The 17,029-nt window shown below is 40.2% G+C and overlaps 1 protein-coding gene across 2 annotated transcripts in view; it reads left to right on the forward strand.

Annotated features, from left to right (window-relative positions):
• Positions 1 to 215: 215 nt before the first annotated feature.
• COPS4 (COP9 signalosome subunit 4) overlaps positions 216 to 17,029 on the forward strand; it is a 39,024-nt gene continuing 22,210 nt past the window's right edge. Inside the window, exons 1-4 of one of the 2 annotated variants that reach the window (XM_005208175.5) lie at positions 216 to 313; positions 10,130 to 10,209; positions 12,875 to 13,026; positions 14,040 to 14,143. In XM_005208175.5, coding sequence (XP_005208232.1) covers positions 240 to 313; positions 10,130 to 10,209; positions 12,875 to 13,026; positions 14,040 to 14,143 — 410 coding nt within the window. In that variant the 5' untranslated portion in view covers positions 216 to 239. 2 annotated transcript variants of the gene reach the window in all.

The following is a 17,029-nucleotide window of genomic DNA, read 5'->3' on the forward strand; positions in this document are numbered from 1 at the left end:
GGAGCGCGTGAGCCGGAGCCTGTAAGAGAAGCCCGGGCGGGCCTAGGATTTGAGGAGTGGAGCTTCGCGTCAATCAACCTTGGAGGCGGACCTAACGCAGGCGCCCATACTCGGCGGTCTGGCCTACACAGGCGCTACTCTGTGGCATCTCGGGTTCCCTCTAGCCGCACTCTGGAGGACTACACTCGGTTTCTTTCGGCCGCGAGAGCCCCCGCAGCCTCCGCCGAGCTGGGAGAAAGATGGCGGCAGCCGTGCGACAGGATTTGGCCCAGCTCATGAATTCGAGCGGCTCTCATAAAGATCTGGCGGGCAAGTGAGTATTTCCCGGGGGTCTGGGAGGTGGAGAAGCAAGCCAGAGACTTGTTCTCCTTGGATTGACGGCGGCTTTCGGATGTGAAGCTAGGAGCGGGCCTGAAGATCAAGGGGGCGGGCCTGAGGTCGGTCGTGGAGGCAGATGTTGGGAGCAGCAGAAAACTGGAGGGGACCTTGTGCAGGGAGCGCTCAGGACCATAGATCTGGAGTGGCTGTCAACTTTTTCAGCCCTTGATGGCATCCTTTCCGTTCTCTAAAGATTCTAGAAGCGCGGTCTGTGGGACGACTGCTCCCATGGCCTTCTAAACCTTCCCCGGTGCCCCTTCCCAATCACTGGCTGGCCTCTCACACCGAATTCTGGCCTCTGTTTGCCTTTTCTCCGCCCGTTTTTTTCTCTTTGACTGGAACCTTGGTTTAGAGTTTTCCGGGGAGATGGCTTCTTGAGGCTGACGGGGGCTGAGCAGGTATGGCCGCTATCATGACGTCCAGAACTACTTGAACCATCTTCTGTGGGTTGTGTTTTGGGTACTCTCTCTCCTCGCCACCAACTCTGAAGAAGGGCATGGAGGAATGTCACCACAACGTGGGTCAGGATGTCTAGAGTAGTGATGTTTGCAGAATTTTAAACAGATGATTAGAAATTTTGTCGGAATTTATGTAGAAGGGTTAAGTCCACTCCAACTTAAATTTGTGATTTGTGCCTGCCCTGCAGCCAATTATTCAACAGTGTTAATTACATCTAGATAGATAGATAGGGAGATAGATAGATGTCTGTTTCCTCTTTGTAGATTTCACAGCACTATTTTTTTTTTTTTTTTTGGTAATTCTGTTTCAAGTGTGCTTCTCAAATTGATCCTATTTACATTTGACAGCTAAGATCAGGTCGATCCATTTTAACAGGCTACACCTGTTTTAACCTGGCCATTGAAACATTGACTTTGTTTTATGTAGGCTGTAATGCATTTTGTCTGCTGGTAAATGTAATCCAGTATATCAGTGGGAAATTTAGCAGTGCTCTTGGGCTTAACTACTTTGTGGGGAAATTTCCCTCTCAGGAAGATGGGATAATTATAAGATAATTATTCTTTCTGAGGACGAAATAGAGTGTGTATATGCACCTAGAACAGTACCTGACACTTAGAAAGAGCCACAGGATTGTCCTCCTTACTATTATTATTATTAAGAAGCTGGTAAGTACATATTGACTTAATCCCTGGGTTGGAAATAAATTGAATATGTCTCACTGCTCAATTCTTTTTACATGTAATTTTGATAGATTTGGATGAAAGTAAAACATATATTTTTTTCCGTGTTTGCTTTCCTTTTTGTTTTGTTAAAAAAAAGATAAGTGTGTTAATTATCAGAAGAGATCTAGTTTTCACGTATTTGTAGAATTCTGAAACTTAAGCTAAGCATTTACTTCCTCAGCTCTGAATTGCAGATAAACAACAGTATCTGCCTTATTGGGTGCGTCAGTTATTTACTGCTCTGTAACAAATCAAAAACTTAGTGGTGTAAAAGAAGTATAATTTCTCAATATGCTTTAGATCAAATAGGTCGTTTTGCTGGTCTTGTCTGGGCCTACTCATGCAAGTGCAGTCATCCTGCAGCTCAGCTGGGGTTGGGAGGGCTAAAATGGACTTGCATACACATGTAGCTGTTGGCTGGGTCTCTCTTTCTGCACACTGTCTCTCATTCAAGGCCTTAAGAAGGTTTCAAGGGGGTGAAAGAAGAAGCTGGCAAGGCCTCTTAAGGCTACCCTTGGAAGTCTCACAATATCAGGTCTCAAGCACTGGTCAGAGTAAGTCCCAAGACCAGGCTGGATTCAAGGCTAGAGGAAATGCAATCTACCTCTATGGGAAGAGGGGCCAGGTTACATTGCAGAGGGGCCTGGTTAGGGGGAGGTAATTGGATGCTATTATTGTAAGTCTAGTACACGGATTATTGTGAAGATTAAATGGAATAAAGTACTTGATAACTGATAGACAGTGCTTCTTAAGGAAAGTCTTGGCCTTGCCTGTAGGTACATATCTGGTCCTGTCTGGGCAAGAATGTGTCATATTTATTTTCACAAGAAAACAGTTCTGCCAGCTACATGCTCTATGAGAGAAGTACTCTTATACCAGTGGTTTTAGGGTTTGTATTAGGAGCAGAGTAACAAAGGTGGAGAAGGAAATGGCAACCCACTCTGGTATTCTTGCCTGGGAAATCCCATGGACAGAGGGGCCTGGTGGGCTATGGTCCCTAGGGTTCCAAAGAGTTAGACGTGACTTAGCAATTAAATTGGAGAAGGAAATGGCAACCCACTCCAGTATTCTTGCCTGGAGAATTCCGTGGGCAGAGGAACCTGGTGGGCTGCTGTCCATGGGGTCACACAGAGTTGGTCACGACTGAAGCAACTTAGCATGCATGCATGCATGCAACAGAGGAGTCCATATTAAGAAATAATGGAATAAATTCTTTTTTGAAATATTGCTGAATTACCAGCAATTTACAGAATATCTATGAGTAGGTATTCAATAAATATTGCTTGACTCAGTAAATAGCTGGAAAGGTGTAGAGTTTATATTTGAAACCAGGTTTCTGTACTCTAAAAAGCTAATTTTTAACCCGGCAGACTATACTGCTTTTCTTGTCAAAACTTCAATTAGAAATACTTTGCCATAACTGTGAAATAATAGCAGTTTAAAATTGATATAAAAAATCGGCCATATGAGAAGCAATTTTGCAAATTATATATGCTGCTTTTGTACATATGCATTGTTTTGATTATCTCATACAAGTTTCATAAGAGAAAATCCTTGAGAGAGGGCATTTGTTGTGCTAGCTTATTCACTTGGCTAAAACCTGTGTGGTTCTTCAGAATTCAGTTCAGATGTTATTTCTTCCATAAAGCTTCTGGGAACAACCATCATCACATCGAGGACTCGGTTATTTGCTCTTCCTCTGCCCAGTGGCATCCTGTGTTTACCTCTAGGATAGTGCGTCATTGTTTTGTCTTTTAACTTATCTGCTTTTCCGACTAGATTGTTACTTCTCTGAGGGCAGGTTTGAGGTCATGGATTTAAGGTCTTTGCTGAGTCAATGTTATACAGATATGACCCTGCCCACCCCACCCCCTGTTCTGTGGGATGGAGGGTACCCAGAGGAAGATATCAGGGCTTTGAAATCGAAACATTTCATTTTACAAAAAAACTGTTAACCTGGAGAAAGAAGAGAATGGGGGCTCTTTTAGTTGCCCCCCCCCACACACACAGCTCAGATTACACAGACACACACCTTACATACACTATACACACACATGCCCCAAAGGCATGTTCAGTTCAGTTCAGTCGCTCAGTCATGTCCGACTGTTCGCAACCCCATGAATCACAGCATGCCAGGCCTCCCTGTCCATCACCAACTCCGGAGTTCACTCAGACTCACGTCCATCGAGTCAGTGATGCCATCCAGCCATCTCATCCTCTGTCGTCCCCTTCTCCTCCTGCCCCCAATCCCTCCGAGCATCAGGGTCTTTTCCAGTGAGTCAACTCTTCACATGAGGTGGCCAAAGTACTGGAGTTTCAGCTTTAGCATCATTCCTTCCAAAGAAATCCCAGGGTTAATCTCCTTCAGAATGGACTGGTTGGATCTCCTTGCAGTCCAAGGGACTCTCAAGAGTCTTCTCCAACACCACAGTTCAAAAGCATCAATTCTTCGGCACTCAGCCTTCTTCACAGTCCAGCTCTCACATCCATACATGACCACAGGAAAAACCATAGCCTTGACTAGATGGACCTTTGTTGGCAAAGTAATGTCTCTGCTTTTGAATATGCTATCTAGGTTGGACATAACTTTCCTTCCAAGGAGTAAGCGTCTTTTAATTTCATGGCTGCAGTCACCATCTGCAGTGATTTTGGAGCCCAAAAAAGTAAAGTCTGACACTGTTTCCACTGTTTCCCCATCTGTTTCCCATGAAGTGATGGGACCGGATGCCATGATCTTCGTTTTCTGAATGTTGAGCTTTAAGCCAACTTTTTCACTCTCCACTTTCACTTTCATCAAGAGGCTTTTGAGTTTCTCTTCACTTTCTGCCATAAGGGTGGTGTCATCTGCATATCTGAGGTTATTGATATTTCTCCCGGCAATCTTGATTCCAGCTTGTGTTTCTTCCAGTCCAGCGTTTCTCATGATGTACTCTGCATAGAAGTTAAACAAGCAGGATGATAATATACAGCCTTGACGTACTCCTTTTCCTATTTGGAACCAGTCGTTGTTCCATGTTGTTCCATGTCCAGTTCTAACTGTTGGTAACTGTTGCTTCCTGACCTGCATACAGATTTCTTAAGAGGCAGGTCAGGTGGTCTGGTATTCCCATCTCTTTCAGAATTTTCCACAGTTTATTGTGATCCACACAGTCAAAGGCTTTGGCATAGTCAGTAAAGCAGAAATAGATGTTTTTCTGGAACTCTCTTGCTTTTTCCATGATCCAGCAGATGTTGGCAATTTGATCTCTGGTTCCTCTGCCTTTTCTAAAACCAGCTTGAACATCAGAAAGTTCATGGTTCACATATTGCTGAAGCCTGGCTCGGAAAATTTTGAGCATTACTTTACTAGCATGTGAGATGAGTGCAATTGTGCGGTAGTTTGAGCATTCTTTGGCATTGCCTTTCTTTGGGATTGGAATGAAAACTGACCTTTTCCAGTCCTGTGGCCACTGCTGAGTTTTCCAAATTTGCTGGCATATTGAGTGCAGCACTTTCACAGCATCATCTTTCAGGATTTGAAATAGCTCAACTGGAATTCCATCACCTCCACTTGCTTTGTTCGTAGTGATGCTTTCTAAGGTCCACTTGACTTCACATTCCAGGATGTCTGGCTCTAGATGAGTGATCATATCATCGTGATTATCTGGGTCGTGAAGATCTTTTTTGTACAGTTCTTCTGTGTATTCTTGCCATCTCTTCTTAGTATCTTCTGCTTCTATTAGGTCCATACCATTTTTGTCCTTTATTGACAGGAGGTTACATAGCCTCAAAGACCCCTTCTAATGTAGATTCTCTGGTTCTCTGTTATTCCCACATACAAATTTCAGTGATTCACATCTGAAGAGGGGCGTTCTGTAAAATCTAGTGTTTACCATATGCCAAGCATAACTTTAATTACATTTTAATCTTAAACAGTAAATGATATTACTTACATTGGTGGTGGTGGTGGTAGTTGCTCAGTCGTATCTGAGTCTTTTGTGGCCCATGGACTATAGCCCGCCAGGCTCCTCTGTCCTTGAAATTTCCAGGCAAGAATACTAGAGTGGGTAGCCATCCCTTTCTCTGGAGGGTCTTCCCAACCAAGGAATTGAACCCAGGTCACCTGTATTGCAGGCAGATTCTGTACCATCTGAGTCACCAGGGAAGCCCCAGATATTATTTACATTACATATGAGAAAACAGGTGAAATCGTTTGCTCCAAGGTCACATAGCTAGTGACAAACCTAGAATACAGTCTGTCGCTTGGCTCAATGCCCTTCACTCGAAACACACCTACTTTTTGGTTTTATATTTTCAGCAAACTGGACGCCTTTTCAGATATTGATTTTTTTTTTTTTTTTTGCCTGGGATAGCTTCTTCTCACATGTTTTCCTACTTACCACAAAGTTCAGGTATTTAAAATGCTTACAGATCAACCTCATTAGAAAATTATTTCTCTTCTAAATTATATTAACGCTTAGCTGTAAGATTTTGTCTTTAATTTTCTGCAGCTTCACTATGATGAGTGTGTGGATTTGATTTTGCTCATCTGTGTCAATTAAGTTTTGCTGTGAAATAAACCACCCCAGAACTTTGTGGCTTAAAACAGAGTCAATTATTAGCTCACAGTTGGGTTTATTGGCAGTTTGAGCTGGGCCCAGCTGGTTGATTCTTCTCTGCTCCACATGTTCTTGGTTCCACAGGGGCTCCACATGCATCAGATCAGGTAGGCAACTCTGCTTCTCTGTGTTGGCTGGGGCAGTGGCGCTGACCAGGCTACTTACCTTATTATCCAAAAGGTTGTGTAAGTGCAAGTGAAAGTTGCTCAGTTGGGTCCAACTCTATGTAACCCCATGGGCTGCAGCCTGCCAGGCTCCTCTGTCCATGGAGTTCTCCAGGCAAGCATACTGAAGTGGGTAGCCATTCTCTTCTCCAGGGCATCTTCCCAACCCAAGGATCAAAGCCAGGTCTCTTGCATTGCAGGCAGATTCTTTACCATCTGAGCCACCAGGGAAGCCCCATCCAGTAAGTTGGCCTGGACTAATTCATGTGGCAAAATCAGGTTCCAGGAGATAAAGATAAACACAAATTCTCTTGAAATCTGTGCTTGGAACAGGCATGTTACTTCTGCTGCCTTCTGTTGGTCAAAACAAGCCCAGATCAGAGGGTGGGGAGATAAACTCTACCTCTTGATGCAAAGACCTACAAAGTCACATTGCAAAGGTGCATAGATACAGAGAGTATAAGAATTGGGGCCAATTTTTGTAAATGCTCTATGGCATTATCCTGGTTAGGCTTCCTTGTGTTTCTTGAATCAAAGGATTGGATTCTTTCATTGTCTTAGAGGTTTTTCAGCTTGCACTCTGTAAATGTTGCCTCTATCCCATTCTGTTTTCTCTTCTAGCACCCCAGGGAAACCCTTGTCAGGCCGTCTTACTGTGACCTCTCTGCCCTTTCCTCTGTCTTCTGTACTTTCCATTTCAGTGCTTTATTCTGGATAAGTTCTTCTGACCTGCTTTCTACTTTACCAGTTCTTCAAGAGTGTCTAGTCCACTGGGAAGAACTCCGTTGTGTTTTAAGTTTTGGTGATATTACTTCTTAGTTATGTAGTTTTGGTGATTCTTTTTTTTCAAATGAACTTTTTATAAAGACAACTAGCCAATCTGATCACACGGACCACAGCCGTGTCTAACTCAGTGACACTAAGCCATGCCGTGTGGAGCCACCCGAGACGGACGGACGGGTCATGGTGTAGAGGTCTGACAGAATGTGGTTAATGGCAAACCACTTCAGTATTCTTGCCTTGAGAACCCCACGAACAGTATGAAAAGGCAAAAAGATAGGACACTGAAAGATGAACTCCCCAGGTCAGTAGGTGCCCAATATGCTACTGGAGATCAGTGGAGAAATAACTCCAGAAAGAATGAAGGAATGGAGCCAAAGCAAAAACAATACCCAGTTGTGGATGGGAGTGGTGATCGAAGCAAGGTTTTGGGAAAGATTGAGGGCAGGAGGAGAAGGGGACGACAGATGATGAGATGGTTGGATGGCATCACCGACTCAATGGACATGGGTTTGGGTGGACTCCGGGAGTTGGTGATGGACAGGCAGGCCTGGCGTGCTGCATTCCATGGGGTCGCAAAGAGTCGGATGCGACTCAGTGACTGAACTGAACTGAACTGAAGTGACTGTGGTACATTTTCCCGTGTATGTGTTTTATTGACCTCCAAATCCCTTCAAGTGCCAAGAAATCAGAAATTGATATACTGAACTTTAATTCACATATATGATAGGCGTTTGTTTGATAAACATTTGTCGATGATAAATGGATGGGACAGAGACACAAGGTTGCCTTAATTAACTAAATTTCTTTTTTTCCATAGTATTTTTGTTTAATGGAAAAATATTTGGTACTTGTCATGTACCACTCCACATCAGTCATTTTTCCATCTTTTCCATTGTTTTAGATTTAAAAAAAATTTTTTTGATGTTCCCAATATAGATTAGTTGATTGATAAGTTGTGAAATTGTAAATTAAAACTTAAGTTATTAGCAAACTTTTATAAGTGAGACATTGTCATCTTTGAATATAATATTAGTACAAGATAACTGGGCTTTAAGAATAAGAGGGTTTAGCCATAGTCTTGATTTAATTTATATGAAAAGTAAGGTAATCTAAAAAAGAAATCATAAACCAATGAATGCATTAACTAAAATCATGCCCAGGGCAATAAAGTATATGTATAAATGTAGATAGGGAAAAAAAATCTGTGTGTATAAGAGTGTGTGTATATGTATATATCCAGAGAGAGAGAATGAGATTTTTTGTGTGTGGGATCTCAGTTCCTTGACCCGGGATTGAACCCGGACCATGGCAATGAAAGCCTGGAAACCTAACTAGCAGGGCACCAGGGAACTCCTGAAAATGAGATTCCGTCTGAATAAATTATTAGATGACTGTATTTTATCCCTCAAATTTAGAAATTTTTAAAATAGCAATTTTTATTTTAAAGCTTGATAATATTTCCTTTCTTTCTTAGACTAGTTTGACTCTTCTTTTGGAGTTGGCTGTCTTTTCTGTTAGTATACCTGCTTTCTTACAAAGCCAGTTTGATTCATTGCAGTTTTGAGAAATCATACAGTCAAGCTTGTGAGAATATCAGATGAGAATCAGTGAGTGCTGAACTGTAGCTTGAGGATGTGCCTTACAAATACAAGTCATAAATTTGAAAGAATTTGGGCCTTATTTGTATGTTTTTGTTTCTTGACTATATTCTGGATAATGTTTTGAATAATTGCAATTTGGTTTTTTAAATGGATTAATGAATGCTTTTGATAAATATTATGATTGAGACAAAGGGGATAAAGAATAGTATAATACCTATGTATCAACCACTCAATTTAAGAAATAAAATGTTCCTAATACTGTTGTATCTTCGAGTGCTTATGATATGCCAAGTACTGTTCTAGGCATTATATGTACTATACTTAGTCACTCAGTCATGTTTGACTCTCTGCGACCCCGTGCACTATAGCCCGCCAGGCTCCTCTGTCCATGGGGATTCTCCAGGCAAAAATATTGGAGTGGGTTGCCATGCCCTCCTCCACATAGGAGTAAACGAAACCAAAAATCCTTGTCCTGATGGAGCTGACAGGTTAGGAAGCAATTTGCTATCGCTTAATAATTCTTATCAGTCTTGTTTTAGCGTTACACCCTCATTTTTAGAATGCTGCTTTGAATTTTTGTGATCATGAATATTAGAATAGTTGTTAGAAGCTAATGCAAGTAGAGAACTAACGGGCACTGCCTGACAGCATGAAGGACGTTCAGTCAGTACATTTGGCTTGGTGGGGTGTGTTTTGTACACACTAAGACACTTGATCTCTAGTATTTGGCTTCATTGCCTAGTCAACATTACCCTGTTGTTGGTAATCCTATATTCATAAGGAAAAGGTTCTGGGTCACCTCAAATAATGTCCTTGTGCGTACATTAGTGAAGGATATATAGCTTACCTTTTGAGGCACTTGAAAGAAAATTGATGTTTTAAATTCAGAACTGAAACTTTAAAGAAAAAGTGGCATCTTAGATCCAGGAACTTAGATTTAGTCTTTTTGTGATGGACATGGAAACTTTAAAAATCGTGGTATACTGTAAAGAAAACCAGAAGTGGCACTTTGAATTATAGATTTAATGTTTCTTATGATGGACTGAAAACTTAAAATTCTGTAGTGTACAGTATACTATAAAGAAAGCCACAAACTAGAGCACAGTGAAAGCAACCAGGGTAAATAGAAATAAACATCAAAGTTAGTATTAGATTATATGCTCGTGCTCAGTTGCTCAGTTTGCAACCCCATGGACTGCAGCCCTCCAGGCTCCTCTATCCATGGAATTATTTAGGCAAAAATGTTGGAGTGGATTGCCATTTCCTCCTCCAGGGGATCTTCCTGAGCCAGGAATCAAACGCCTGTGTCCTGCATCTCTTGCATTGGCAGACAGATTCTTTATTAGTGAGCCACCTGGGAAGCCCATAGTCTATATAGGTGACTTCTAAACACACTTTTTTTTTTTTTTTCTGTATTATTTTAGGTATCGTCAGATCCTGGAAAAAGCCATTCAGTTATCTGGGGCAGAACAACTAGAAGCTTTAAAAGCTTTTGTGGAATCAAGTAAGTGGAAGAAAAATTCCATGTTTGCCTTATATTACCAAGTTAAGACTTAAAAGCTTGCTCAAGCCTTGTTTTAGATTGTCAATATAATTTACATTGTGAGTAAATTAAATATGCATTGAGCTTGATTGATTTTAGAATTTAAACTACATGCCACTTGGTATTTGTTTTTCAATGAACTGTGAAGAGGTTGTTAAGTTTACATTTATGGTTTTGCATAGTTATTAATATTATTATATTAATTATATTATATATAATAATATATATATAATTATATTATATATAATAATATAATAATTATATTAATAATTATAATAATTATATAATAATTAATTAATTAATTATACTGATGAGAGGCAGTATAGCAAATGACAGAGAATAGTCTGGATTCAAATCCTGGTCTGCTGTTTTATTAGCTGTGTGATCTTGGGTCGATTATATAACCTCTCTATGCCTCCTTTTCCTTGTCTATAAAATGGGGATATGATAACTACCCTGTAGAATTGTTGGAAAATTAAATGACTTAATATCCATAATAAAGTGCTTACAACAGTACCTAGCATATGATAAGTGCTAGATAAGAATTAGCTGTTGTTAAGAACATTTCTTTTGAATGGGAACTAGAAATTTCCATTCTTTTAAGATATTCTTCCCTACTCCCTCACTTCAAGCATACCCAGTTATTTTGAAAATTACTCAGAATTCAGGCTGGAATTTATTCTGAGTTCACAATATTAATGATACTTGATAGTGCTTTACAGTTACAGTGTGCATCACACACGTGCGTCACACAGGCTCTGTTTTGTAACCCTGTGATTAACAATATAGGTGTAAGTAGCCCTATATAATATATTATAAAATGAGTCTCAGGATTCAGTGATTTTTTTTCCCCCAAGGACATTTCGTTAGTAGGTGGCAGAGCCTAGACTTCTAACAGTTATAGGTGCCTAATGGCATGTGTCATGAAACTGTTCTCCATCACATCCGGTATCATTCAGTTCCAATTAATACACTGTAAACTGATTAGTTACACAGCCTGTCAGTTACTGCCTCAAATAACTCAGGCCTGCGATGTGAAACAAACTGGCAGTGGTTTCAGAAAAACTCATAGTTTTTTAAAGACCATTGCACTTAGTAGTAAAAGAGCAGTGCTTTTTATAAACATTGAATCCAGTGAACCACCAAAAAAAAAAAGCAGTCTACTGTTACAATCATTTGCATCAGCTGAATAGTTTTTGAACCATCATTTATTTCCCTAGTAACTACTGATTTAAACTTAATTTATCTAAGGAGTGGTTTACAAACACAATGCATCTTTTAAAAATGTAATTAAAGTGATAATAATAACTGACATTTGTTGACTGGTATGTGCCAGGTATTGCTTAAAGCGCTTTAGTAAATTGCATTTAAGTGTCACAGCAACCTTCTTCACAGGTCTTTCTTCTTCTGTGAATCTAACTTCGCAAAAGAGGAAAGAGAAGCACAGGGGAATGTCTCTTGCCTGAGGGCATATAATCAGGAGGGTTTGTAAGCAGTGTGGCTCCAGAGTTTTTATCCTTAATCATATATAATAATACAGCATAAATGTTTACAAGCAATGGCATAAAATATGTTTATACATCTTGTTGTTTTGTCACTAAGTTCTGTCCAACTTTTTGCAACCCTGTGAACTGTAACCCTCCGAGCTCCTCTGTCCAGGGGATTCTCCAGGCAAGAATACTAGAGAGGGTTGCCATTTCCTTCTCCAGGGGATCTTCCCGACCCAAGGCTCGACCTGCGTCTCCTGCGTTGGCAGGCAGATTCTTTACCTCTGAGCCACCAGGGAAACCCATCCATACGTCTGGTGCTGACCTGAGTTCTTTTTTTTTTACAGTAGAAAATGACTTTATTTTTTATTTATATTTTTTAAGCCTCTATTTATTAAAAATTTTTTGTTCTTTTCTTTTTTGGCCTCACCATGCGGCATACAGGATCTTAGTTCAGCATGTGGATCTTAGTTCACTGACAGGGATCAAACCCATGCCCACTCCTGTGAAATCATGGTTTCCTGACCATTGGACAACCAGGAAATTTCCTAGTACTAACCTAAGTTCTTATTTGTTGTTTTTGTTGGTAAAGTACAGGTGGCAGTAACTATCTCTCCTCACTTTATTTAAACTGAATGAAAATTGTTTCACTGTTTCTTCTTTAACTTTTTTTTTCTGTAGCTAGGTGGGATATAAGAATGTAAATAAAAATATAGGCGCCTTCACTTTGTAGAAATATAAAGAAGAGAAAGGAATAACATAAAATTCTCAACTGTTAACTTTTTCTCAGTCACTTTGTAGAAATATAAAGAAGAGAAAGGAATAACATAAAATTCTCAACTGTTAACTTTTTCTCAGCCATTTCTGATTCTTAGAAAAGTTGTGGTATTTAAAGTGCTTCCCAGGTGGATTAGGTATTTTTAATGTTTTGGTGTAGTTGTTAAGTGATCAAATAATTCAGAATAAGAAAAACTGGTTCTGTAATATAAGGTCATAGGAGTATGGAGATCTGTAAGTAATGCTTTGAAAGGTACACTAATATATTTTAGTATTAATTTTAGGTGAAAATTGATTGCTTAGTGAAAATATACAGATTATTCATGTTTTTCTTATCCTTTACTTTTTTTTTTTTTAACAAGTGGTAAATGAGAATGTCAGCCTCGTGATCTCTCGCCAGTTGCTGACTGATTTCTGCACCCATCTCCCTAACCTGCCTGATAGCACAGCCAAAGAAATCTATCATTTCACCTTGGAGAAGATCCAGCCTAGAGTCATTTCATTTGAGGAGCAGGTAAATACCTAGAGCAGTGATTTTTGTTTTATTTTTAGAAACCTGTTTATTTTTTCTTTTTTAGAAAGTATTGTTGATTATAAGTTTCAGGTGTATGGTATAGTGATTCACAAGTTTTACAGGTTATATCCCATTTATAGTTAATATTATAAAATATTGGCTATTAAGAGTGGTGATTTTTAAGCGTGAGATAGCAGCAATTATTTTGAGAGATACCGTTAAATTTTTAAAGGAGATAATCATTCAATTTTATTTCTACAAAATAGTGTGCCAAATAGCATTTTACAGTATAAGATCAAATAAGTATTATGATACTTTAAGTCCAGCTGACATTTGCTTATATACTATAATTTGCTTTTATGAACCAAATATTACTTTTTAGATTATTTTATTTTTGAAAATTACTTATGTGTTTATTTAGGACTGTGCTGGGTCTTCATTGCTGGGCAGGCTTTCCTGTAGTTGTGGTGAGCAGGGGCTGCTCTCTAGTTGCAATGTGAGGACTGCTTATTGCAGTGGCTTCTCTTGTTGCAGAGTGCAGGCTCTCGGCACACAGGCTCAGTAGTTGTGGCTCATGGGCTTAGTTGCTCATCAGGAAGTAGAATTCTTCCTGATCCAGGGATCAAACCTATGTCCCCTGCATTGGCAGGCAGATTCTTTACCACCAGATTTCCAGGGAAGCCCTAGATTATTTTTAAACGTCAATAAATTGTTAATTAGGCTGAGAACATAGGAGAACTCCAGCATTATATGTGCAGTGACACAAAAGCAAGACTTAATATTTAAATTATTGCTATAATCCACATTAGAGAAATGTGTTAGTTCACTGTTTTGCTATTTTATGACTGCAGAGTTCACAGAAGAAATTTGGGTAGTCTAGGTAAACTTTTACTAGTTGCTTGCCTGCATAGTGTGTTGGATAAGAGCATTGTCGTGATAGATCTCATTCTATTTATTTTAATTAGTTACTAGTATCAATGGAAATAATTTAACCCGTATACTTCCTATTTCAGGTTGCTTCCATAAGACAGCATCTTGCATCCATATATGAAAAAGAAGAAGATTGGAGAAATGCAGCCCAAGTGTTGGTGGGAATTCCTTTGGAAACAGGACAAAAGTATAGTAAATAGTGGATATTGGATGGATATGTATAACTGTTCACTTACTTTTTTCTTCCATTTTAGTACAGGAAACAGATAATGAACAATTTAATGAATAAATAGATGAATTTTGTACCATGTTAGAAGGTGATAAGGGCTATGGAGAAAGGGGATAAAGTGAGGGGCGGGATGTGTTACTAGTCAGGGTGATTAGAGTGGTAGGGTGGTCCTGATAGCACCTTTCTAAACACTTGAAGGGGGTAACGGAGTGGCTGTGCGCTCCTGGAGAGAAGAGTATCAGTAGATCCTCTTGGAGAGGATGGCTATGCAAAGGCCATAAGATGGGAGCTTGCTCAGAGTATTTTAAGAAGACCAAGGAGACCACTGTGGGTGGAGTGAGCAAAGGGGAAAGTGACAGAGGGTGAGATCAGAGAGGACTGGGACGAGGACGTGGAGCCTTGCCAGTCATCGTAAGGCCTTTGGCATTTTTCTAAGTGAAACTCTGAAAAGCCTTTGAGGGGTTTTGCGCAGAGGACTGACATGATCTGAGTTATATTTCATTTTTTAAAAAACATGTATTTATCTGGCTGCGTCAAGTCTTAGTTGTGGCACACAGGCTCTTTGTTGTGGCATCTGGGCTTCTCTAGTTGTGCTACGTGGGCTCAGTAGTTAGGTTGCATAGGCTTAGTTGCCCCACAGCATATAGGATTCTTAGTTCCCTGACCAGGGATCAAACCCACGTCCCCTGCATTGGAGGGTGGATTCTTAATCACTGGACCTTGAGGGAAGTCCCTGACATATTTTAAAGAGTCATTCTAACTACTGGGTTGAGAATAAACTGTAGGCATGCAGTGATAGAAGCAGGGACATTAGCTGAGAGGCTTACGCACCACTGCAGGTGAGATAGAGATTGTGAGAAATGTTGGACTTTGAATATGTTTTTAAGATAAAGCTAAGGATTTCTTGACAGTTTGGATATAAGAAAAAGAGCCAAGAGAAGTCCTGAGTTTTGGTTTGAACAACTGGAAAAACAGAGTGGCCATCTACTGAATGGTAAAGAATAGGTTTTGAGGGAAGATCAAGAGTTCTGTTTTGGACATGTGATAACCAAGTAGAAATACCTAGTAGAGAGTTGAATTTGTTTGTCTGGAGTTTAGAAGAGAGGTCTGGACTAGAGATGTGTTGACATCTATGGGAACCATTGATATATAACTGGAATTTAAAGCCATTAGACTGGATGAGATCTCTGAGGCAGGGCATATATGTAGAGAAGGGGACTGAGAACTGGGTATTCTGACATTAAGAGGTCAGGGCAGGAGGGAGATGTAGCGGGTGAGGATTGTCCATTGAGGTAAGAGGAAAACCAGGAGAATGTGGAGTGTGGTATCTGCGGAGCCAAACGAGGAAAGTGTATTAGGAAGGAGCAAGTGATCAATGTGGTGTTGATGGTCACGTAAGATGAGGAGTTGAAGGTTGACCATAAGAGTGAGTGATGTGGAGATCATCGGTGGCCTTGACGGAAGCTGGTTTGGTGAAATGGTGGGAGTGAAAGCCCGACTGAAGTTGTTTACAAGAGAACGGGAAGAGAAGAACTGGAGATGGTGAGCATGGGCAAGTCCTCGGGGAAGTGTTCATAAAAGGGAGCAGAGAAGTAGGGTAGAAGATGACAGTAGGCGTTAGGTAGAGATTGTTTTTTTCTTTTATGATTCAGTGGAAGGCAAAACTCTGATCTTGGGGAGTAATGGAGGGGATTCTTGCAGAAGTAGACAAGAGGGGAAGGAATCCAGTGGCGGGATAGGCTTCAGATAGGCCCGCAGATAGTTCATACTTGGCAGTTTCTCAGCCTTGGCGCCGTTGGCACTTTAGATTGGGTAGTTCCCTGTTGTGGAGGCTCTAGTTGTTGCAGAGGTGTAGCAGCACCAGGGGCCTCTACTCACTGGATGCCAGTGGCGCCACTACTCCTGGTTGTGACTATCAAAAATGTAGACATTGCCGAATAGTCCCTGGTGGGCAGACTAGTCCCCAGTGATCTACCCTAACAGCCAGGAACACAGAGTATATGGTGCAGATGTTAGTAATATGGTGGTGGGGCTTGTGTAGGTACTCTTTGATTGTTTCAGTATTCTTAGTGAAATTGGAATCAGTCATCAGCTGATAGGGGTGGGAGTAGTGAGGTTGAAGAGATACAAGGATATCAGAAAAATTCTCCAGGAGAGTGGGATAGTAAATAGACTAAAGATGTACGGTATACTTGGCAGCAGTAAGGCTCGTTTAACGGTCTTAGTCTGTAAAATGAGATCTGGCAGACTGGTCGGGTGTTTTTCTCCATCGGAGTTCAGCTGCATGGTTGGAAGAAAGGAGTGGATGAACTCTCTGATTTAACCAGCATTTTGATTTTGCCCAACAAGTACAACAGCATGAGAGGAAGAAGGCAGACGAGTGCATAAGCAATTCAGTGATTGTAATGATTAGCCTTAGGGGTCAAGTGAGGTTGGGAGGAAAGTGAGGCGCTTAAGGAGAAAAATACAGTAACAATGTAATAGGATTAATGGTTTGGGGTCACAGTGAGTTCAGTGGATTTTTGGGTTTGAAATACTAGAGAAAATGAGATGGAAGAATGATTAGAAAAATTAAGATGATAGTTTGTAACTCTTATTTAGCTAATCTTGCCTTTGATATGATTCTAAAAAAATATATTTCTTTATATTGTACAAGAAAGATGAAAGTTGTTAAACTCTTGGTTATATTATTGAACACACTTCCTTTTTCAGTTGGCAACTATAAAAATACCAACTAAATGACAAAAAATATTTTCAGTTACTTCTCTACTCTTTTACCAGGTGAATAAGGGATTCTTATTTTGTCTTCCTTAATTTTTGTGATCATAAGGCAAACATTACTTC

This window comes from Bos taurus, chromosome 6 (assembly GCF_002263795.3).
Source record: "Bos taurus isolate L1 Dominette 01449 registration number 42190680 breed Hereford chromosome 6, ARS-UCD2.0, whole genome shotgun sequence".
Taxonomy (NCBI): Eukaryota; Metazoa; Chordata; class Mammalia; order Artiodactyla; family Bovidae; genus Bos; species Bos taurus.